Source organism: Apis mellifera, linkage group LG8 (assembly GCF_003254395.2).
Source record: "Apis mellifera strain DH4 linkage group LG8, Amel_HAv3.1, whole genome shotgun sequence".
Classification (NCBI taxonomy): domain Eukaryota; kingdom Metazoa; phylum Arthropoda; class Insecta; order Hymenoptera; family Apidae; genus Apis; species Apis mellifera.
In genome coordinates this window covers 12,107,965-12,132,520 of record NC_037645.1, presented here as the reverse complement: position 1 = coordinate 12,132,520, position 24,556 = coordinate 12,107,965, and the positions used below count along the sequence as shown (strand labels likewise).

General features: G+C 36.7%; 1 protein-coding gene and 2 long non-coding RNA genes across 6 annotated transcripts; 2 read left to right on the top strand and 1 right to left on the bottom strand.

Annotated features, from left to right (window-relative positions):
* The first annotated feature begins 333 nt into the window (after nucleotides 1–333).
* Nucleotides 334–4,675, top strand: LOC107964859. Its single transcript, XR_001703972.2, has 2 exons — nucleotides 334–2,605; nucleotides 3,621–4,675. It is a non-coding gene; the product is annotated as an uncharacterized LOC107964859 (long non-coding RNA).
* On the bottom strand, nucleotides 4,627–22,567 carry LOC726625 (4-coumarate--CoA ligase 1). 4 transcript variants are annotated; one of them, XM_026442510.1, is made up of 8 exons: nucleotides 15,258–15,394; nucleotides 14,772–14,937; nucleotides 7,197–7,328; nucleotides 6,857–7,064; nucleotides 6,024–6,357; nucleotides 5,538–5,832; nucleotides 4,891–5,431; nucleotides 4,627–4,814 (listed from the first exon to the last, which is right to left on the bottom strand). In XM_026442510.1, exons 3-8 carry the CDS (start codon nucleotides 7,308–7,310, stop codon nucleotides 4,693–4,695), a joined length of 1,614 nt encoding a protein of 537 aa, XP_026298295.1. In that variant the 5' UTR covers nucleotides 7,311–7,328; nucleotides 14,772–14,937; nucleotides 15,258–15,394; the 3' UTR covers nucleotides 4,627–4,692. The 4 variants fall into 4 exon arrangements, with proteins under 4 accessions (XP_026298295.1, XP_006569796.2, XP_026298296.1 ...); XM_016913597.2 differs by having other exon boundaries at nucleotides 4,667–4,814; nucleotides 4,887–5,431; nucleotides 15,258–15,407; XM_006569733.3 differs by lacking the exons at nucleotides 14,772–14,937; nucleotides 15,258–15,394 and adding an exon at nucleotides 22,064–22,567.
* Nucleotides 7,336–11,064, top strand: LOC102655158. The gene is made up of 2 exons (XR_001703971.2): nucleotides 7,336–7,629; nucleotides 7,705–11,064. It is a non-coding gene; the product is annotated as an uncharacterized LOC102655158 (long non-coding RNA).
* Nucleotides 22,568–24,556: the final 1,989 nt, after the last annotated feature.

Here is a 24,556-nt window from a genome sequence, read left to right as displayed (position 1 = left end):
AAAAGTATTTTTTATTCAGTAAGTATTGAGAGTTGCGCATACCGTGGATTTATCTTGCGAAAGTGAGGTTAAGTTCGTTCGATTCTTTACTTCTCGATGTTCTTGTCTCAATTCACTCTGTAATAAAGCAAAAGTATTTGGTAAGATACTTTAGGATAGATTTGAATTTGATTCGGATTGAAAGAAAGTTAAAAAAAAAAAAAAATAATATCGTTAAAAGGAACAGTTAAAGTGATAATAATAATAATGTAGCTTTGTGTTGTATGCCGCTTATTAAACGATGCATCATCGTTTAATAAATTTCGAATAAATGGGGACAATACTGCTACTTCACCGTTCGTGTTACCTGTCAGCCTGTTGTTTCGCGTAATTTTCAGACAGTTTATGCACATTATATTTCACCGGGTTACACAAGCTACGTGTTTTATTGTTAATTGTTCTCGTTATCTTTTGTCTCTAATCTGCGTTATCTTTTCAATTAAATCGTACGAATTTCGAATTTAATTAAATAATTTTATTTTTAACAAATAAAGACGTTTCCATTTCATTCCCTCGCTTCGTGATTTTCGATAATATTAATAGATTTGTTCTTGAAAACATCGAGCACGTGCATTTGTTTATCAAATTGTGAAGAATATATTTTGAAAGAATAAAAATGTCTGTTGCAGTATCCGGTCAACAGCCGGATAATGATATTGTTTGCTTTAAATCGTTTCTATACATAGGTGACTAATAACGAAACATTTCCGAATAATGATCTCGTTTGATCAAAAGGGATGGCTTTCACGTTCACGTTTCACATGCAAGATTAATTATAAGTTTAAAATAAAAAAAAAAAATCTTTCGTAATCTCCGCGTAATTGATCTTTTTTTCTTCCGTTCCATTGTCCGAATCCATCTTTTATCCATATTTAAAAACGAATAGCTTTTTATACAAATCTTAATCCTTCGTCGTTAAATTTATTCAAAAACGGATATCACAAAAAAGCAGATTATTCGAGAGGATAGGAAATGTCCACGCAGCGCTATGATTCGCAGCGGATGAACGCAACGAAGTATCGAGAAGTATTCTTTCGAACGAATATTCGCGACGTTGAACGCGACGAAACACTGGCGATGATAACTGAAGGGGATAGAAGGGTGAGGCTGAAAACCGGCCAATAATTATTACACGACTCTACGAAGCGGTTATTGTCCCAAATTGGGGGTCGCTTTGCGGATAATGGGTGTGCTCGAGAGGTCATGTGAGCCTGACGTTCCAGCATGTCAACAGCAACTATGCATCATCGGATGTCTGGCGCACGTAAACGCCTGCTCCCTTCCTACCTTGTTTCTCTATCCATCCTTTTCTCTCCGATTCTCTCTCGCCAATGGTTATGCTTTGCCTCGCGTCATCTATTTCTCTTTCTAGCTTCCCGTCGCATAATTCGATCATCATAAATCGAATCCCTCGATTCGTTCGATCCCTACGATAAAATTCTCGAAAATCGTTCGAGAGTGAAAATTACAGTTCGAGTAAAATGGTGGTCTCGATGCATTTCCAATATTTGCGAAGGAAAATCACTTTTGGAATGCGAAAGTTTCGATATCTACGATAAAATAAATAAAAAAGTTTGGAAGAAAAGTTTTTTCGTACCTAGATTTTTTGAAACGAACAATTTCTGGTGAAGAATGGAAGAACTTGAATTTGAACGAAACACGTCATTTGCCAGAGGTACAATGTCAATGTAATCTGTTCATTCGTTCCATATTGAACTCGTTCGTATCCTTACGGAAGTGGCGACACAGACTTAGAGAGGGCCGGGTATGTGTGTAACGTTCCAACACATGTAGAGAGGGCGCGCGGCAAGTGCAGGATCGAGCTAGCTGCATATCTCCAGCCTAGGAATTGGAGTGGATGGCGAACGTGGGTACAATAGTTCGCATTGTATTGGATCTCTCCGAGTGATAGGCACCCTCCCCGCCCTCTATCCGTTCCTGTCTGTCTCTCTTTCTCCCGATTCCCTGCTGCCTCCTTCCTACGCTTCGTTGCCTACCGTCGTATCTCATTTTACGAAGGCCTCGAGCGCGCGTTATTATGCGCGTTATGCCGCTGCCTCACCATTCTATATCGCCATTGCGGCCAACTGCATCGCATCTGCCCGTTTTCTGCTCTTCCACTTCTATCGCAACGCCATCTCACCTACCGACCAATCGATCTTTCCACCTTTCGATTACCTATTCCCTATATACCAAACTTCAACCAATTATACTCATTGTACATTTTCTTCTTGACCAATGAAGCGGTCGATAAATTTGAAATGATCGCGCTTACTTCGTGGCGGTGGAGACACGTTGTTTCTACTATACTTCGGTCTAGATAAAATAGAAAAGAAATAGCGAATAAACAAAGAGATACGATCGAAATTGATAGACGATAAGTCATTACTTTGATTAAAATAAAATAAATCTTTATAATATCTTTATAATGAGAAAAAAGAAGAGAAGAATAGATTTGTTATCTACAGACAGAATCAAGTGTGCTAAAAATAGGTTAGAATCTCGTATCGAGTGAGAAGTTTCGAATCGTGAATAGAATTTTGAACGAGATAGATTCTAATTATACGTAAGTATTTTGAATAAACAACAATTTCACGTTTAATCGAACCTTGATCAAGAATATCCGAATATTCTATGAGAACTTTAATCAGACGTTGCTTTGTTCTTTTTTACAATGCAGCGAGATCACCCGCGGGCGATAAGTTCCAACCTTTCTTCCGTGAATCGATGGATGGTAGACACATATATCGCACATGATTCATATTTCTGATTCAATTTCTCTTTTTTACAATAAGACGATCATAAAGTACGATAATGAAACGATATAGATATTTAATTTTTCACTTTGCTTCTTTGAATATATCCGTTTGATCCAAGAAGACATTTACTTTTTTTTTAGTAAACTTCTTCTAATTAGATTTTACGTTTTTTTAATAAATGCTAAATTTCATTGTTGTATCGTCAAAATTGACGAGGTTATAAACGTGCTTTGCGCGCCAACGAGTTCTTTTCTTATTCTACTTAAAGATATGGAAACTGACGATTGTCACCAGGGGGCCTTTCATGCATCCAATAGTACAATTTATTAAATTTGGCAAATTTCAGGAATCGAAAATTCAATTCGAAAGATTTACACGCGTACCTTATTCGAATTTTTTTTATCTGTTTTTATTCGCTTTTTTCCAGAAACTTCTTTAACAATGGCGGCGGTATGTTGGATCTCTAGACGAAAAAAAAAAAAGAAAACGTTTCAGAGTGTGAGAACTTTTATCACGGTTTTTTGATCGTATATTAAATCTAATATTTCATTAATTACTTTTTAATCTAACTAAAGAAGAGTTAGCGGAGAGAAGATGGTGGAAAGTTTGTCAATATTTTCTTAATTCTGTCACGAAACTTTACATTAAAGATGTTTATCGCATAATAAATTCATCCAACTATGTATTTGGCTAAAAAATTTCCTCCAAGTTCGAAATTCGAGCGAACTAACAAATTATTTTCCATCGAGAAGAAAAAAAAATTCCTACATTTTTCACAACTGATAATAAAATTCATTTAACAGGAGTATTTTCTATTTACAGCCCCACATGGATCATCGCTTGGGAATTAGAAAGGCTGTTCCGACATAACGGCACGGAGATAAAATTCTATCGGTAGAAAGTGCCGTGAAAAATGAAATTATCCGGAAACCATGCTGGCTGGCAAGTGGAAAGGGAGTTAAGCGGCCTTCGTCCGGCAAATAATTGATGCACGTCAATTAGATTTGTCAGGGTGATCGTCACAATGAAATTAACAGGAACGCCAGCCATAGACGTACACACCACACGTACATCAGGTTACGTTATATATCCAGCAGTAAACTTGTTTCACCTACAAGGTGTATTGCGAATCGGCTGACATTGGATTCGATTGTCAGGCAAGTTGCTGAACCGCTTTAAATCCAATCAGATTTACTTATATTCCCATGATTCCTGCAACGAAATTAATTTCACGTTTTTGTTTCACAGGGACGGTTTCGCCTTTCGTGTTATTCGTGTTTAGAAATTTTGCCCGGCTCGTTACGGAAGGATAATTGTGATAATTTTTTTTAACGGATGATGTTTGGAAATTTCAATATTCGTCTTTAGTCGATAAGCGAAGACTTATGGGACACACTGTGTAGACGATACACCGCATAGTCGTGTAGCAGTCTCGCGTAGGTGGTGTGAAATTTAAATTTTTCCAATACCGGATACCGCTAATTCCGTTGATCCAGTAAAACTGCTAGAAATTCCTATCGCACTTTCTCGTTAACGAAGATAACGCGATCGTTCTGACTATTCCGCTAAAAAGAACGGCCAATTATCGGTCTACTTATCGACCATATATCCTTTCTTCTTTTTACACCCTAATCTCTTTCCTTTGCCCACAGAGGGCAAAATTTCAAGATTTTGTCGTGCAAAGAGGAGAAGAGAATCGAAAGTTTCTCATTTGAATCGATTATTATACGAATTCTTTCGCTATTTTATTCGAACGAATGCTTCGCTTATCCATTACCAACAGTTGGTAACTGCGCACCAATATGCGCACAAAATTCTTTCTCGACAATTCTATTAGGAGAAGGGAGTATAGATTTTATTCGATGCGATTATGCGTACAGAATATGTAATTCGTTTACAATTTGGATAACACGATATTAAGCAATTGCTTCCGTAGTACTTTGCCGGATGGAGTCTTGGGTAAAGTTTCGACGAATTTAACGCCGCCTCTCAGCCACTTCTGCGGCGATAAATTTTCTAAAAGCAAAATTGTCGTTAATAGCGCATTTCACACTTTGCTTGAACCATTCAAACACACGGACGCAAGACTCACTTTTCACGAAATCCACAATTTCTTCGGCCGTCACGTTGCTGCCTGGTTGCCTCACCACCACGGCCATCGGCAACTCTCCGCACACCTCGTCGGGTTTACCCAACACAGCCACGTCCTTGACACTTGAATGCGTTAGCAACAATGCCTCGATCTCGCTTGGCGCCACTTGGAAACCTTTGTACCTGATGATTTCCTTTATTCGCCCCGTGATGTACAATCCTCCTTCCTCGGTGAAATATCCGAGATCGCCCGTGTGAAGCCAATTCTGCTCGTCGATCGTTTCCGCGGTGCTTTTCGGATTCTTGTAGTATCCCAACATTACCTGATCACCGGCGAAGCAAATTTCCCCCACTTTCCCCGCGCCAACCGTCTTCCCCGTTTCCATGCTCACCACCTTGCACTTGAAACCTGGCAACGGGGGGCCGATCGAGGCGTCTTTGCACGATCTCTCGCTCAAATTCGACACCATCGACAATTCCGTCATTCCGTAACCGTTTCGTATGTTTTTCACTTTCGTGCGCCGTTTCAGTTCGTTCGCAATCTGAAAATGAGCGTCGATTCAATTTCGAGAAAAGTCGTTCGATCCGATTCCAAGATCGATTTCATATTCGAGATATATCGAGATATTTAAAATGGAAGAAACTTACGTCGAGCGGAAGCGGCAACGCGCCGCATAATATTTCTTTCACGCTGCCGAAGTCGTAATTTGGCAACATTGGATGTTTCAGGACAGCTACCAGGATAGGTGGGACGAGTGGTAAATGCGTGATCTTGTACTTTCCAATGGAGCTCAGTAAAGTGTCCGTATTGTAATTTCGCATTAAACATATGATCGAATTGGAGCATATACAGTTGCACATCATCCCGAAAGCGTAGCCGTGAAACAGTGGCAAGAAAATTATCATTCGATCTCCTTGTTGAATGTTCAAGAAATTCGGCTTGCTTTAATGAGAAAAAACGAATAAGTTATAATAATCGTTGGTGGATTTGGAAGTATAAAACAAGAGAAGTATATTTATTTTTACTTTTGCGAATAAAATAAAAGGAATAAAATACGTATGATGTATAGTTATACACGTATTGTAATATTTTTCAGGGGATATTGAAAACGTGGCGAGAGCAATGCAATTTACCTTATACTCTGAATGAAGGTTAGTAAATTTCGATGAGAGAGCATCACTCCTTTTGGAAAACCCGTTGTGCCGCTGGAACAAAGGATGACTGCCATTCTCTTGTCGTTGTCGCCCACTTGTACCGGTGTGAACGTACGTGGGTCCACGATATTTCCATATTTTTCCAAAAACACGTTCAACGTTACCACATTTCCATCGAGAGCTTCGTCGTCCAATTCTATTAATTTTATATCCCAGCTTAAAGTAGACGCGACTTTTACCAAAAGCTTTTCGGTGCGTCGAGATACGAATATCACTCGTGGCTGATAAATTTCCAACATGTGGCCGAATTCTCCTACGTTGAAAATTTTCCTACGTTAAACTCGAATATTTTCCATCATTTTACAAAGCGTAATTTCGAAAATTATTTAAACTTATTTTTTTTATCTATATAATTAGATATATTAATGGATTGTGGATGCTTTTGTGCAAAATACAATTTTTGTGAACGAGATTAAAGAAATGGAGAGTTTATTATATTCTTCATAGATTTTTTCTACGTTCAAATTTGTATTTAATGAATGCACAAACATCCGCAGTCTAATTATTAACTCTTTGCAAACGAATGTCCTCTCGACTCTAACTTTCAATTCAGGTTATAAATTCAAGATAAAAATATTTTTAAAATAATGGATAAAAATATGTATCGCTTCAAATTGTATTACTGAAATGTTGTACAAATTAAAACCTGATTTGATTGATCGTAACTTTTGTCTGCGAAGCGTTAACATTTGAAATACATTCAATCCAAACAGAATGATTGGAAAATTATCGAATTAAAACAATCGTTTTACTTTCAGTGTATGCTGGATTTAAAGGTGCAAACGTAATTCCGTTGAAAAACGTGCCACACATCGCTATCATGTAATTTGGATGATTTTCACTTGTAAGAGAAACTCTGTCTTTCATGTCAATTCCATAATTTCGCAAAGCAATGCTTAATCTTATGCTTTTGTCGAGAAGTTCTTTGCGCGTTAAATGTTTATCAGTCTCAATATCTATCTAAAATCAAGATTTAAATATTACGTAAGTCAAATACATTTTCTAATATATATATATATATATATATATTTCCATAATGTATTACTTGTCCTTTGATGTAATGATTCAACCTGTTATCTTGAAAGAACTTACTTGTACAATATCATTGGGATTATTATGCAGATTGTCGAACAAATATTGTCCTAGAGAAATATTTGGAACTTTTGACATTGGCTCGCTATAAAGTATATTATCTTTTATATTCATTTTTGTTTCAGATTATATCTGCAACAATAAAATTTATCCTGAAGATTAATCAATTTCTTACTTTCTGGAGTAATATGTGATAAATATAAATTGGTTTGAAAAAAAAATTGCTTTTCTTTTTTTTTTAGAGAAAGAAGGAGCAATTTTATCTAAAGTATTAGTGTCTCCATAATTGATCTTGTCTTCTTTTGGCTGATTTTGCACGTGGAATGCTGATCAAGATTTTTCTAATACTAGCATGAAGAATCCCTCCAAATTGAAGAAATAAAGCAGAATTGAAGAACGAAATCCGCAGAAATAAGTTTATAAGTTTATAAATGTGAAGTATTACTAGCGACTAGATTCCAATTATTTTAACTATATAAAATATTTGTTCTAATCTAAATGTTTTCAGATATTTCTATGAGACTATTTTCAACTGCGTTACTTATGTGTTCGCTTGGGTCTTCCTCTTCCACTCTTCAAACCTGCAAAAGATCAAGAACAGGGCCTGAGGGAATGGAGTCACCCCTTGAGAGATAATCAACCTTGAATCACTTCTCTCCAACGCTCTCTCCCGAGTGCTGTGTGTTCTGGAGAGGAAATGACCATCGGTGAATGATGGGTTAGGCCCCTGAATCACCGAGGATAATCATATCAGGACCCACGACCTTTGGACAATGACCTTATAATGACATATTGCCGATCTATAAATTATATCTATAAATTAGAGAACCTTCCAACTTTCCAAGTGTTTAAAGACAAATTTCCAAGAGCCCTGTCTGCCTGTCGACCAGACCACAAACCCATCCATCGTTGGGCTTAACATTATGGAAACTGATTTGAATCAAAACGGTGGAAAAATTGGAAACTTTCCTCGAGATTTCTAGAGATTTGTTATTTAAATTTCGATGGAAACTTAAACGGTAGATGGACATTGATACAGTTTGAAAAAAGAAGATTTTTTTGTTCTCTTTAAGGACAAATTTTCTATCAGATTTGAAAGAGAGAATCTTTTCCTTCAAATTGGAGTTCATTGAATCATTCTTCGATTATAAATAAGTTACCATTTTATTTTTTTAATAATCTGAAAAACTCTTTTAGATTTTACACTTACATGTCGCGTATACCAGTCGAGAGATTAGAATTTTCGTAATTACATTTCTGGAATTCTTATACTCCCTTCTGATATAATACACGAATAATATACGAATTTACAATTTACAATTTGTAATATTGTTCGACTTATGAAAATTATTTTTAAATTCGTTCGAATTTATCCCTCGAATATTAAACGGTGATTTTTTTTTTCAGGTTCGATCGAAAGAGAGAAAGACTTTCGTAATACATCTATCACTTTCGTACAAGTTCGATTATCGATCCGAAAGATTACCACGATCGTTTTCATTGGCGAAGACAGAGAACTTTAGGAGGACGGTTGATTGGTTCAGTGGTGGTATTAGCTTGAACTTCCACGACTGATCGTGCGATAGGACCCAATGTGTATTCAACCGTAGGAAGATACGTGGATTTTGAATTCGAGGGATGGCATTCGCTGAAATAGATCGTTCGAGGCGGGATCTCGATAGTTTCACCTGTTAAACGTAATTCGTTCCTCGTCCTCCGATAAGATTCAATAAGATTCCGATCCTCTTCGATTCGTCCATTTAATTTCACCATTATAAGAACACTTGTACTTGTAACTTTTAATCTTTGCACGATTCGTTGCACGATTTTACGCGTAATTTATCTTTCACTCTGATGAAAAGAAATATTTATATCGAGCAGATCGACGAATCAATTATCGCGAATAGATTAAAAAAAGAAAAGAAATTTTTCTTCGTTTCGAAAATTACTCTTTTCTTTTTTTTTTTTTTCTTTTAATCAAGAAGAATAAAAATACGGATGCTTATAATATTAAATTATCGTGGGACGGATGAAAAATCGGGTAAATCGGAGGAAAGGCTCGATATCAGGACGGAAACGTCTCATTGACAAATTGTTTTCCTTCGGTATCGACTGTTCGCTGGCCTGCAGGGAGCAGAAGAGCGGAAGACGGAAAAATATTTTTGTTTGCACATAGTAGAAATGAAACGATACGATTTTATTTTGACACAAACCGGAGAACCAATTCTCTCCGCTATCAATAATAATCTTTTTTGATCGCAAACATTCGACTGCATGACAGGGAGAAAGAGAGAGGGGGGGTGGAAATGTGCGGAGAGGACGATGATCGAATCGAATTAATTTCTTTCCTTTTTTATTCTTTTATTTTTTTTTTTTAATTATAAACGCGTTATTTCACGCTTGTTAAACGCGTTAATATTTTTTTTTTTTTTTGCTCCCTATACACGACATATTGTCCCTCGCATTTCTCTCTCTCTCTCTCTCTCTCTCTCTCTCTCTCTCTCTCTCTCTCTCTCTCTCTCTCTCTCTCTCTCTCTCTCTCTCTCTCTCTCTCTCTCGAGAAATCCCATTGGAAATCCTTCAAATATTCGAGGATGGTAAAATGGTGAAACGCGAAGTAGGAATCCGTTCTTGGAAGTCGGAATGCCGAGAAATCGCTGTTCAGGCTCAGTCGACGTAGATGTGAAATTGGATTGAAGATCTGTATGGGAAATATCGCGGTTCCATCCAACGTTCGTACCCATATCACCGTGTAAATTGTTCACGAAAACTTCTTATTATCCGATTCGATAACATAACCTATAACATAACCTAACTCTACATAAAAGGACACGTTTCGAATTAATTCTTAAGAGAGGTTATACGTTCGAATATTTTACAATCTCCTACAATCTTCTTCGTAATTTTAACTTTTATCCAAAAATGCACGAATGAAATGAAAACAAAATCTGGGAATCGATCGATTTCACTTTTCGTCCAATTCTTCGCATTCAATCGGACAATCGAAGGACGGAAAGCATTCGTCGAATGACGTCTCACGACGTCTCGAGTATCGAAGTGAGGGAGAGAGAGAGGTGGGAAACTGGGGTGACTAGGAGTCGGCGAGGTTAGTTGGATCGGGTGGAGGGGGAAGATGGGTATGAGAGCGCGTGCCACTCTGATTGTAGCGACCATACTGGGACGCATACCTACGATTCTTGGTTTCATGCGGCGTGCCTAGACACCCCGAGAATACTTATCGGACCGAGCCGAGCTAACCGCCATCATTTAAAAGAGTTTACGATTCGACCGACTTTCCGTGCTATTTAATTCTCGATTAAATGTAAGTCTCGAATCTGATTTCTCCGGATATATTCATTAGCTTTTCGAATTTGTCGATAGATTTATTTGGATATTTGATTTCTTTTTTTCCTTTTTCAAGCAGGAGAATGAAAATAAAGTGAAATACATTTTTAAAGTAATTTATACGATCTTTTCAAACAAAAAGAAAAATTCAAGAAAGAAAATTGTTGTTAAGAAAGAAATATCTAACCGTGTTTAAAATTTAGACAAGTCGCGTATCGAGACGCGGTGAAGATCGTGTTACCATCTGAAAAAAATGTATCGATCGAGCAGAGTTCGTTTATTACGCTTGTTTCTTTTTTCTTTCCTTTTATTATTTTTTCGACGAGATTCACAGCGAGTGTAAAATGGAATATGCGAAATGTATGAATATATATTTCGTCTCTTCTCCGTGGTATAATTTGGTACGCGAGTAAAAGGCTCGGTTCAAATAACATTAACCTCTCCGACTCTCGGTGCGTGGAGATGCGGGCACAAAGAAATATTTTACACGCGTACATTACAGCGGTGGAGGGGGAGAAAAAATTGAATTTCACTTTTAAAAAATTCACCTCGAGACTTCTATTCGATCCTAGGTTTTAAAAATCTCAGCCAGGCCGCGGCGCGCATTCATTTACGCGACAAAGAGCTTTTACAACACGTTTCGGGGCGGGTTTAAAGGTTGGAAAAGATCCGGTTCGAAAAAGCTTTCTTCCCTTCTTTATCTAAATCGCTTTTAATCGACTGCTTAGCCCACTGCGCTTGTATTTTTCACTTCGATCAAAGGGGAATATACGGCAAACTTTCGTCTCGAAAAAAATATTTACGAACGGTGTCGAATACACGCGTGAACCATCCAATCTAAAATTCGTACAGACCCACTCGCACGCGCCACCATTTTGAACATTAAGCCCTTCCTTTACATTCCTCCGTACGATCAAATACCGAGAATTTTCGAGAGGGGGAAATTATGATTCGTATCTCGTATTTGATTCGTTCTCCACTCGTCAAATTAACAATCTCGAATATTTCGAATTTTCGAATCGTGGAAAATAAAAAGAGTGAGAAGAAAAAGAATTTAAACATTAATACGTTGAAAAAAATAACTATTTAAAAATTTCTAATAAAGTGATAAATAAATTATCTATCGAAATACTTGAACAAAATTTATCCACCTATCAATCGATCCGTTTCTCGTATAATTTCAATCCATTTGGTGCATCGCAAAATTATTTCCGATTATTATTATATTCCGAACGATTAAATTATTAAAGTAACATTTATTATTATTCGTACTACTTCGACTATTAATATTTTCCTCCTCGGCGCGGAACCATCAGATTTCTCCTCGAGATGGGGGAGGAGGAGGAGGATGAAAAATCAGTGGCGACATTGAGACGCGTGGAGGAGCAATCGGCCCCGATTGTTCCATCTTCCGCTCTCGTATTAACGTAAGGCCGCGACTTAACGGAATTAACGAGACGAGGTGTCTGGGTGGGGAGGAGGGTTGGAAACGCAGCGTCGGGATTTTGATAACATGTGACTTTATCTGGAATTGCCGAGCGCGCAGGTAGCCTGTTTACTTAAGATAATAGCGAAGCGGAGTGGCGGAGCGGAGGTGGTGGGAGTCGGTGGTGGGAGGAACGAGGAAAGAACGCGTCGACGAGTGGAATGGTAGACGGCGGGTGGGGGTAAGAAGGGAAGGTTGTGCTTTGCCGCACAAGCGGAAGCGGCTAAGGACGGTGTAAAAGCGGAAGAAGAGGGAAAATGGAGGAAGAGGAGGAGGGCGAGATTCTCCGGGCTACAAGAACTTCATTTTCCAACCCATTACGCCCCGCCACCCTTTACCCTCTTCGATTAATTTATATCGAAATTTTAAACGACATTCATCGCCCCATACCCGAACGATAAATAACGCTACTAGATTTTTCTACTACTTTCGTCTTTTCTTCGCTTGCTCTCTTTCTCTCTCTCTCTCTCTCTTTTCGTGTCGCGTATTCTGAAGAAAGAAGCTCTGGAACGAAGGATCTGGCTATTAGGACGTTTTGAAATAATAAAAAGGAAGCGTTAAATTGTAAATTATAATAAATAAACAACGATAGAAACGCATGTTATTTACGACGTAAGATAGGTTAAAATTGATTCGTAAATGTCAGCATGGCCAGATTAGATAGAAGGAATTCTCACTAGATGGCGTTCGATCGTTGCCTGTATACATCATGGGCGACCATGAACATTTATTTTAATATAATTTTGCGAATCGAATATGGCAATAAAAAAAAAATAGAAAGTTTCTACTTTTCATACTTGTTCATTACATCGTGTGAATTTCTAATAAAATAAAATTACTTAATTTTAAGTTTAATTTACAAAAAAAAAAAAAATATCGATAATTTATAAAACGATTTAAATTAAAATAGATATTTCGTGACGTTAAAGACTTTTTAAAAAATTTATAGAATATTTTTTCAATTATTGAAATATCGATCGAAATTATCGATTAGTTCTCTATCTGTACACACGTATTTCGTTTAATTTAAATAAATGTTTAAAAAGAGGATTTAAAAATTTTAATGTATAGTTGTTATGCATTATTACATTGAAACAATTATTTTTTATACATTTGAAAATTAATTAATATACATTAATTATTACCGTGACACAACAACGTGATAATCCCTTTTACAATAATTGCCACGATATTCCACGGAACTTTTACATTCTCTGTTACGTGAGGAGAGAATTTTATCTCTTTCTTTGCGCAATTTCACGATCTACCATATTTCGATAAAGGGCATTAAAAAGTTGCACGCAATATCATGCTTTTGATATTTCTCGTGCTATTTTTATTATAGATAAATTAATAAAAACAATATTTTTCTCGTAAGTTTGACGATAATTTTAAAGTGAGTTTAAAACGATCGACGATTTGTTTCTGTCGAAATCTGCGATAGCTTCGATAGCTTCGATAGTTCCGATTGTAAATAAAGAAAATATGTAAAACTTGTTTCAATCGTTGGAATCGATCCTCTTTTAAAAATAATCGTACTTTGTCGTAGATTTTTCGATTTCAATTAAACATCGTGTAATCTACAACGTGATATTGCATATTGTATGTAAACGAATGTAAACTTTGGATTTTAACCGAGATCTTGTCGTATTACCAACGATGGATAACAACATATTATTTTCGATTCTTATTCATTTTTTCGTAAGAATACGCACTATTACTTAAAAAGTCAATATCACGACAATCAAAAACTTTAATTTGAAAAACTTTTTCTTTTTTTCTTTCTTTTTTTCTCGACCGAGGTCGCTACTTTATCTTCCGAAAATTCTTCGCGAAACTTTTCGAATTAATCGAAAAGAAAAATTAAATTAAACATATCGTACAGTTCTTACTTGCAACTATTTTCTAAAATCGAGAATTCTCAAACTGAAATTCTTCCGCATGAAAGATTCTTCTTCCAACACTATTAACAACGAGGAATGTTAAACCTCGAATACTTCGATAAAACTAATTACCCTATTATTCTTATTCATTTTTTCTTATCATTTATACACATTATTTACAATTTTCAATTAATATTAATAACGAGCTTTTAATTTTTATTAAAAAAAAAATTATATAATGACTATGCTTGTTTACATCGAACAGAAAAAAACGTATATTTCGTATATTTATCGAATACGTTACGGATAGAAACAAATACGATTAGAAGATAAATATCAAAGTATATAGTAAATATTGAAGAAATTTTGAAATTTTGAAACAAGATAATGATGCTGAACGTGAAGAAAAATACATTTGTTTATAATTAATATCACGACAATAACAAGCGTTTAATTTTCATTAAAAAAAAAAATTATATAATAACTATTCTCGTATATTTATCGAATACGGATAGAAACAAATGTGATTAGAAGATAAATACAAGTACAATGGGAAATATTGAAGAAATTTTGAAATTTTGAAAATAATGATGCTGAACGTAAAGCACATAAATATACTTATTTATAGTCGTAAATCTTCGCTCAGTATCTTAAATTCATAAAAAAAAAAAATATTAAAGTATTCAAAAGACACACACTTAACGCGTTAAATATTAATAGAAATATTATATATAAGTTTTTTTTGTAAAACTTAAAATTACTTTTATCAAAACACATTCGATTTCGTAATTATAGCTGACGATAAATACGAATTTGCTTTACGAGTATAATAATTAACGTAATAATAATTAACGTACATACCAGCTGTTATGCGATCGATTATTATAAATTTTCCACAATTTGGCACGTTCAAATTTCTTCGATTTCCTTTTTTGTAAATATTTTTGTAAATTCGGTACAAATTCAAGAACGAATTCAAAGAAGCTGAGAGCGTTTCGATCCTCTCCCTCCGAATGTACTAAAAGAACTGAATAAGCAATACTTTGAAATATAATTCGTACGATATATCGAAAATAGATAAAAATAATTTTTTTTTCCTTTTTATTTGCAAATCTAAATATTAGACATGAAATTTTTACGATAAAATGTAAAATTTAAAACTATTTGCATGTAACAATAAATTAGTTACAAAATATATAATTACAAGGTCACGAATATTAACGACTTCGAAGTAACGAAAAGAACACGCATACACTTTTTCCGTTAAATTTAAAACTTTATATATTTTTATTTAACTTGCAAATTCCCCGTTAATTCTCAATTCACTTTTATTTATAATATACTTACTTATATATAAATTGCAGACGATTTTAAAGAAATTTTATTTAATCTTCGAATCGAGATCAAAATATCAAACGTATATTTCTCTTTTTCGAAAGAACACCAGTTACACCGATATATTTTCACGCGTATATAATAACAAACTAGCGAGCAAAACTTTTCTTTATCCTTCTCTTCTTCCTCTTCCTCCTTCTCCTTCTCTTCTTCCTCCTCCTCCTTCTCTTCCACCGCTATCTCTCTCTCTCTCTCTCACTCTCCGCCCCTCCCACTGCGGCGCAAATAAGCGCGTATTAAGAAGCGACATGTAGGTAGAAATAAAATTTCACGTTGGTATACCAACGTGTCCCAATTCCTCGAACGCAAATAGCCATTTATGAGGAAGTTTTCAGGAGTCCTGCAGCATTCTGGCTGTCGTCGTCGTCGTTTGGCGGTAAATGCCAGGGCTGTATGTACATTCGGTGCCCGGAGGGCCCGCTTTGTTACAACCCGCAAACCTCTGATACCATGGCATACTTCATCCTGGACCGCGGAGTATTTCAAATACTCTTGGCACGAGGTAGTTGCACACCGGTCCGGGTGTGCAGCAAGATCGCGCATTCCCAGTTCCGGTCGAGCTTACCTTCCCGACAGCGACGACAGCGACGACGACGACGAACGTTTGAAAACGTTCGAGGCGCTCAACGTGACGACGGCAACGGCGCAGCAACCCCCCCTCCTTCCCCGCGGTCTTGCTTCCAAGGATCCCCGTCACTTTTCCTTTTTCTTTTCCTTTCTTTCTTTCTTTCTTTCTTTTTTTTTAATAGGCGATCCACTACACGTCCGTCAAACGAGATACCAAGCAAAGGTATTTCTAATTTATCGCACGAAGATAAACCTTTGCTTCGCTCCTCCTGGAATATCGATCGATACGTATCGAAAACCGATCGTACGGGGCTCGTTGCATTCCTTTGTATCGATTTTTTCAAGCATTTAATCAAAATTTATATGTATATATATATATATATATAGTGTTACGTTTTATTTTTGTATTTCGAGATTTTTTTTTTTTTTTGGAAAATGTTCGGTTAACGTTCAAAGTTTGTTTCGATCGAATTTGCTATACGCGGAGAATATCTTTGTATTCGATTCGCAGCATTAAAATTAATTTGCGAGAGATCAGGGCTACCGATAACCTCAAAGCTGCAAAGTTTTTGGCCTCGACTCTGTTCCGCTTCCAGTCTATTTAACCAGCTTCCTATTGCTTATCTTACGATTATCGTTCTTTGTATATCTAATACGAATCGAATAGATCCTTTAACCTTAACCTTAAAAATCGGAAATATTTCGCGACTGGTAATTTGTTATTAAATAACGAAAGATCAAAGTCGAGTAATTTTTCAAAAACTATGATTTTTGCAATCACTTTGGAAAAAAAAAAAGAAAAGATTATCGCATAAAATTAGAATTTTTTCTAATATATTATAATATAATCAGTTTCTTTTTTCGTTTTTTTATTTATAATGCAATATCTATGTACTGAGATATAAAAAAATATCTGTTTTTTTAATTTTTTATGCAAATTTTATTAATGAGTATGCAAATATGCATATGCGCACAGTCATTATTATTCAATATAATAAGTAAATAATGTTATCTTCATGTGAAACCTTATATAAGATTATTTTAATGTGATTTTCACATTGGTTATCGCATTGGTTAATAAAAGATATGCTATATCATAAATTTCATTTAGCAAAGGTCAAAGAGATCGAAAAAAATAAGATAATTATATTTATTAAAATAATTAAATTGATTCAAGATATTACATATTTTTCTTCTTCTTCTTCTTCTTTAAACCAACTTGCTCGTGATAATTAACAAATTAATTCGTATTATACCGGTGATTAAACGGTTAACCGTGTTTTAATTATTCGATCGATTTAATCGCATTTCAATAACTAAACGGACCGGAGGTAGGATTATTTAATTCATTATGGAAACACATCGCGTTGCGATAGTAAAACCGGATAAATTACATTTCGCTGTCTCTCCGAAGCGCGGTTGCATCGCGTCGTTCGAACAAATCTTCGTCGAGAAACCAACTCCCCTCCCCCCTTCCTCCCCCAACCTGTACCACCGCTAGTTTCATCTTAAACTACGTCACCATTTTACGAGTAACTGTTATTACAACGGGTTCGTTAACATCTATGGGGCATGTAACGGAAGAAGCTCCTCTTCTAAATCTAGGGATAACATATTGCTTCAACCCCACTGCGATGCTTAAATATCTCGTTTCTCGCGTCCAGCGTTTTCACCTTAAACTCCGATCAAAATATCATCAACTCATTACTCACTCGTGACAAAAGAAGGCCGAAAAGAAGCATCGAAAGTGAAGATAAAACGATAAAGAGATTCGAACACGTTAGAATATCAATTCTCAAGTGATTTGTCCGACAATTTAACCGCAACAAGAAGAGATACTGTCTATTGAACGATTAATCAGCTATCAAATTTGATCCGGCACTCTCGAAACTCACTCCGAACTTTTATTTACTCAATTCGTCTCTTCAAAGATAATACTAGATAATATTAAGACATCACACTACCGTTATTTACGACACTTTTTTAAAGCAGTAAGATAAAATGTTATCGATGTTTCGAGTTTTTCGTTTTTATTATTGAAAACAGTTCCTTAACAGAGGAAAGAACGATACTTGTATTGAATGTAAAATTTAGATTCACTCGAACTTTTTGTATACATGAAAATTAAGCGTAATTCCTAACCTATTCCCTTTCTCGAACGGATAAACGTGAAAGTGGCGTTAAACTTTCGATTGGTGCGCGAAAAGTATGCGTAGTTGGAACGCTCGTGATGTGTATACACGCGTATACGTATATTATCCGAACGGAGAGAGGCGATTCTTTCGGCTGGGAGTGGGGGGTCGCAGTTGTACTGTAAATCTTGAAGTTGGTCGTCGGTGCTAATTCGAAGTTTGGCGCAGTTGGCGCAGAGCTGTGCTCTATGGCTTCGCCAACCTACACACAGGGCGCGCCTTTCTGCACACAGAGGCGGAGGTGGGGGGGAAGAGAGAATCGCGCGTACCCATAGAAGGCTGGCGGAGATCTGAAGGGGGAGGTGGGTGTGTTTGAACGGAGAGTTGGAGATCGTACGCGTTTCCCTTCGGCTGCGAATAATTGGGCAGAATGATGGCGAAGAAGGGGAAGCGGTTAAACTCCTCGGTTATGCCGAGTTTCTAAACCCGCGATCACAAAGCAGCCTTCCTTCTTCCGAACTTTATCGATTCTTATCTCGTTTCTTAACAGTATATCCAAATTTACACGTATTCGTGTTCAAGTATCAATTTACATATTACATTATTTATTAATTTTAAATTATTTTCATCTTCCGAAAATACAAATAAAATTAAAAATACGATGAAAAATTGATGTTAATAATAAGTTCGGCGAAGGAGAATGAATAATTTAATAATCTCCATTTCTAAACTTTATCTCGCACTCGATTACGAGAAGGGAGGAAGCAGATTTACCACTCTATTAACTGAAAAGACCGATCACCATTTTCCCTCGCATCGGCTATTTTTACCGGAATTCGTATATATATATATATATATATATATATATATCTGATGGCACAAGTTGAACATATGCGGCTCGATATATTCACGATTCATTTAGGCAATATGATTCCGTCGATAACGCGCTCCTCCTACAATTCCAATTTCCAACCCACGTGGATATATAATTACATAAGAATTACCCACCAATGGATTTTATCATTTCATTATTAATCCGCGAGAAGATGAATAAAATAATAACAAATTGGACAGGATAATTTATCAAAAATCTCGTATTCATTTACAAACGAAGATATACAAAGATCGAAAAATAAGAAGACATATAAATAATATATATAAATAAAGACAAAGATAAGCGAGGAGAAGGAAAAATCGGTGGAAGTGGATTTTTCGATTAACTGCACGGATCGACCTTGAGCTAATCGAACATACAATGATACATCGTTGCCAGTTGTCCGAACCAGGGGATCCAGCAGCAGCAATGCGTGGAAGAAAGCGAGAAGGAAAATGAGGAAAGAAAAAAAAAAAAAGAAAGAAAAAACTTTCTTGCAAGACACTCTGTAGATGGCCGGGGTTAACAGCGGGGACGGGAAAGGAGGGATAATTGAATACAACTTGATCGAGCCGCGCGTTTCCACCCCATTAAATCGGGCTTAAGTTCGTAAAAGAGAGAGAGAGAGAGACAGAGAAGTTAGGAGGTGGAGTCGAGCGCGAGAGAAGGAGAGAGCTAGGTAGGTAGGTAAGGAAGGAAGGAAGGAAGGAAGGAAGGAAGGAAGGAAGGAAGGAAGGAAGGAAGAAAGGAGGAGAGAAAAGGGGGAAAGGCGAGAGAATGTTTACTGCTACCCCAGCTGGGGGCCAATCGGTATAGAGACCCTTATATACCCTTCCAACTTCGCTCTTAACCCCTTCTCCAGTCTTCCAGAAGGTTGTACAGTCGTACAATGGAAACGCGTCGGCAATAGCTAAGCCGATGTCGTTATACAGCCGGATTATTCCTCGGCCCGGTAAAGCTCCGTTATGGCGATAATCAAATTAACTCGCTTCGAATTTTAAACACACTACCTCTATTCTCCTGTCCCCCTCCGCCCGCCTCTTCCCCCACCGCTCACTGCCAATTTGGCGCAGCTGGCCTCACCGTCGGATTAGTCGGTCACCCACTTACCGATACAGCCCTTTGTCTTTCAACCTCGATCGCAGCGTCACCATAAATTCGGCCGCTGTCAAAATATATTTAAGCGAAGAGAGAAACGATACTTTCCATCGCCACGATTTATATTCTCGAAAATTGGAATATATTGAGAACCATTGTTTCGGATTATCTTTCCAAGTTTGTTTAAATGTGAAACGAAACGAGACGATTGTTTAAATTCGGCCTAACTAACCTCGAAATGTATTTAAGGAACGATATTTTCCATCGTTTTTCGAAAAATAGAATATATACGGCAGGTAAGAACCATTGTTCTAGATTATCTTACAAGATTTTTGGTTTGTTTACGTACGAAAGAAAGAAGAAAGGTTAAAAATAGTTGAATTCGACTTTCTTAACCTCGAAATATATTTAGTGGAAAAAATCGATAATTTATTCTACGGATATTTTTAAATAGTCAAATTCATTTCGCGATTTTTTCGTCACGGAATAATAATCAGCACTGGAATCTTCGAGTCGAGTCCGACGCGAAGTATAAGTATAGGTTGGGAACCATCCCAGCTTTAGATTATCTTCCAACGGTTTCTCAGTTTGTTTAAGTACGAAACGAAGAGGTTGGTGGTTAGAAATGCAAGTTCATACCGCGGTTGATCTTGATCGAGTCTAAGCCACGCCGGATTCTTGGTTATTTAACGGAATTTCCGCTCGATAAAAATATCAAATTTCTGGAGAATCGTTCTCGCAATTTCGGTCATCGAAATTAGATGGCACGCTGGATATAACGATACGTATACGATATAAACATATTACACTCGTCACTCTTACATATATATATATATATATAGATGAACCAAAATGAAACACGAAATACCCAGTAATTGGTTGTAACTGCTAATTCAATTAGACTTCATCCAAACCGTGTATTACTCGGCACGACCGTGTTTAATTTCAACTTCGCGCGGTTGACTTTCTAAATTAATAACAAGGATTACTTAACGAACTGCATACCGTACTTATATTGTTTGAAGTTACGTAATATATCGTAGTTTATGATACTTGCGGTCAGCGGTTTACCACTTTTGCGGTTTTGCCTTCGTACAAATTGTAATTCGATTTACGATGCGATACACCGTATGTCAATGAAATATTTCACCAATTACCAAGACGAAATACACGAAACAATTTATTCGCCCGTTTTTATTCAAATTCCCCGATTACTCGGGCAGTAACGAGTTCGAAAGTGAAACTGTTTTCTCTACTAAATATAACCACTTCTTCACGCGATATTTCCTTTCGATCGTACATAAAATCTCTTATTACGAGAAACGATATTACTCGTATTATTTAAAATTTTTATCTCAAAATAAATAATCTCGTTTCGAATGATTATTCTATTACAAATTATTCGTTCTTTTAAAAGATGAATCCGATTTCACTTTACTCCACACTAGATATTTGCAATTTAATTTTCAACGTTCGTTCATAAGTTGATCGATCCCCTTCAACCGAATTAAATTCGCGCACACAACTTGTTGGCCTCGTGTCGCTCGGCGTAATGCACGAAAGTGCGAGCAGCGGCTCGCGTTTAGTGCCATTGTTCCCAACAACTAAAATTCCCTAGGCATGCATAGCATTACAAAATGATCGGATAGCCGGTGAAAAAGTAATTGGGTCGCGATGAGTGTCCGCATCTCGAGATAGTCGTCATATTCGAAAGAGATTCCTCCCCGTAATCCGGCTGGAATCGAGTGTAATGACTTTTCTTCGACGAGAAAAGGGTGGATGGAGGACGTCGCGTGCAAAATCGATGCATTCGCTAGAACGCGATCCCTCCGCCAAATGCATCGCGAAAATGTATTTGCCAAAGAGATTCCAACCACTCGCGACGATCACGCGCACCGCTCGATCGCATCAATTCCGACTCGTTATGGATAAGCCACGCGCGCTGCATCTTTTCTCCTATTTAATTCCTTTTTGATTTCGAGTTATATTTTTCAAAGTAAAGAAAACTATAGCTATATCTCTTGGATCGAGTCGCTGCTCGATCTGCGAGTAATTTTAAGGTTAAATGAATATGCGTGTGTACTTACTTTGAAAGAAATTGCACAATAATACGAATTTCCGTGATTCTCGAATCCTTTCGAGAGTAATTGTGAACACCAATGGAATTATATTTTTCAAAATAAAGAAAACTATCACTGTATCTTTTGAATCGAGTTGCCACTCAACGTAGATAATTTTAAGGTTATGTGGATACACGTACGTATATATTTTGAAAGAAATTGCACGATATGAATCAACTTGTTGCTCAACGTAGATAATTTTAAGGTTATATGGATACACGTGTGTATATATTTTGAAAGAAATTACACGATGATGTGAATTCACTCTATTTCTATTAGACACGATTCTCGGAGTGATTAGACACGTTTTCGAAAGTGATTGTGTACACGAGTGGTTTAAGAATACGGAAACTGTTCGGTCGGTCAAAAAGATTCCATCCTTTTTCTTCGCATCTTCTTTCCTTTCTATTCGTTTCAAGGTAACGATACGGCTTATTCGAACGGGGCGCAGTTTAGATAATCCCTAATTGAAATACGCTCGATACCATAAGCTGCATATTAACGTAACAGCGTAACGATATTGTTAGATTACGTAATACATTATTGATACGTAACCATAATAACGCATATTCCAGTTCTCTCTCTAATGAGAGTCACGTCGATTCGATTTATAAAAAATAACGTCCATCTAATTCTCTTAACGTATCTCTATGTATTTTATACGTTAATTATCGTTTTTTTTTTTTTTTTTCATATATATTTAATCGACGGAATTTTTACATTTTCGAACATTTTTGAAATTTAACATGGATATGCATCCACGCGTGATTTAATCGAAACGATGATCCGTTTTGATCGATCGATCCGCCCGTATCTCTTAAATAGCCGCGTTCCATCTGCAGCTAACATTACCAAAACGCGTAACATCCGGTACAACTGGAATATAGAACGTTAATGCGGTTATTAGATAAGCATGTACGAATTCAAGTATCGATTTAATCATTATTCGCCCGGTATTTGGAGGGAAAGAAAAAAATTTAAATATAATGTAAAGAAGAAAAATTTTTTTCTAGATCTAGAAGTAAACAATCGATACGTTGAAACTTTGAACGTTTCATAGCGACAAAATCGAGCATTCTACGTGTAAAATTGGCGACTCTTTTTCCAGAAATCGGTGAGAAACGGTAAGATTCGCATGCGAGAGAATCTACGATTTCACGGAGATTCTATTTCGCAAGGTAGCAGCGATCCGTATCGCCAAACAAGTTCTTTCAATTCCCGACGATCCGCTCTTGTCTCTTCTCTCTCTCTCTCTCTCTCTCTCTCTCTCTCTCTCTCTCTCTCTCTCGTCGTCTATCACGCTTTCTTCGATTTATCCTCGAATAACGCATTCGTCCTCTGACTTTGCATTCATTCACGAATCACAAATTTGGACATCTTCCAAGAGATATATATATATATATTATTATATATATATATTATATTATATTATATTATATTATATTATATTATATTATATTATATATATATATATATATTATATTATATTATATTTTATATATATATATATATTATATTATATATATTTATTTATTTTTATTATATATATATATATTCGTAGATATTTTTGCCAAACTTCTACTCTCGAATCTCGATTCTACATTTGAGCGATTTTAGAAGGATCTTTATTTCTTTATATAGCTCGATCGCTCGAATTATCGGTGGATAAATAGAAAAACAAAAACTAAAAAATGCTCTTGCACTAACTGATACGAGTTATCCGGACATTGCTTTCGTTGATCTCCACTCCAACGAACCGAGATGGAAGCTATATCCAGAAGGGAATCGAGCTAAGGATTCGAGTGTGTGTATATATATATATATGTATATATAAGCTCGAAGGAGTGGATTAGAAGAGGTTTGGAGGCTTTGGCGGATCGGTCGGACTCGTGTTTAAGTAGCCCAGGCTGCGGGATAGTCCGACTTCTTGGTCGAGATTAGCTTAGTTACAGATAACTAAGTCGAGATTCGGAGCGAGGCGAGATGGGAAGAAAGTAAGCGGCGGAGAGATGAAGAAAACGGTGGGGATACAAAGGAGAACGCGGATAGGAAGATGGAAAGGAGAGGGGGGGATCGGTTTACTGCCTCTACACGGAGAATTAAACGGGGGAGGTACGAATAAGCGAAATACGCAAATTCGCCGGTGAGAGAAGTTTGATCGTATCTTCGAGGCCTCGACTATCACCATCCGGATATTTCTGAAGCGGATAGAAGGATATTGCGATTCTCGTAGGGTGGAAACAGCCGCTGGCTGAGCAACCCTTTGCGCGGACCAATGTCTCGCGATATTATCCCTCTCCACGAGAGAGAAAGAGAGAGAGAGAGAGAGATCTCTATTCTTCCTTCCAAAGTTAATTGTCTTGCCAATGTAGGATTAGCTGTCCGAAGAGCACGACTTACCGGCCCACCGACCATTCTCTTCGAATCCCCTCTTTTTCGTTATCTTCCTTCCCAATCGTC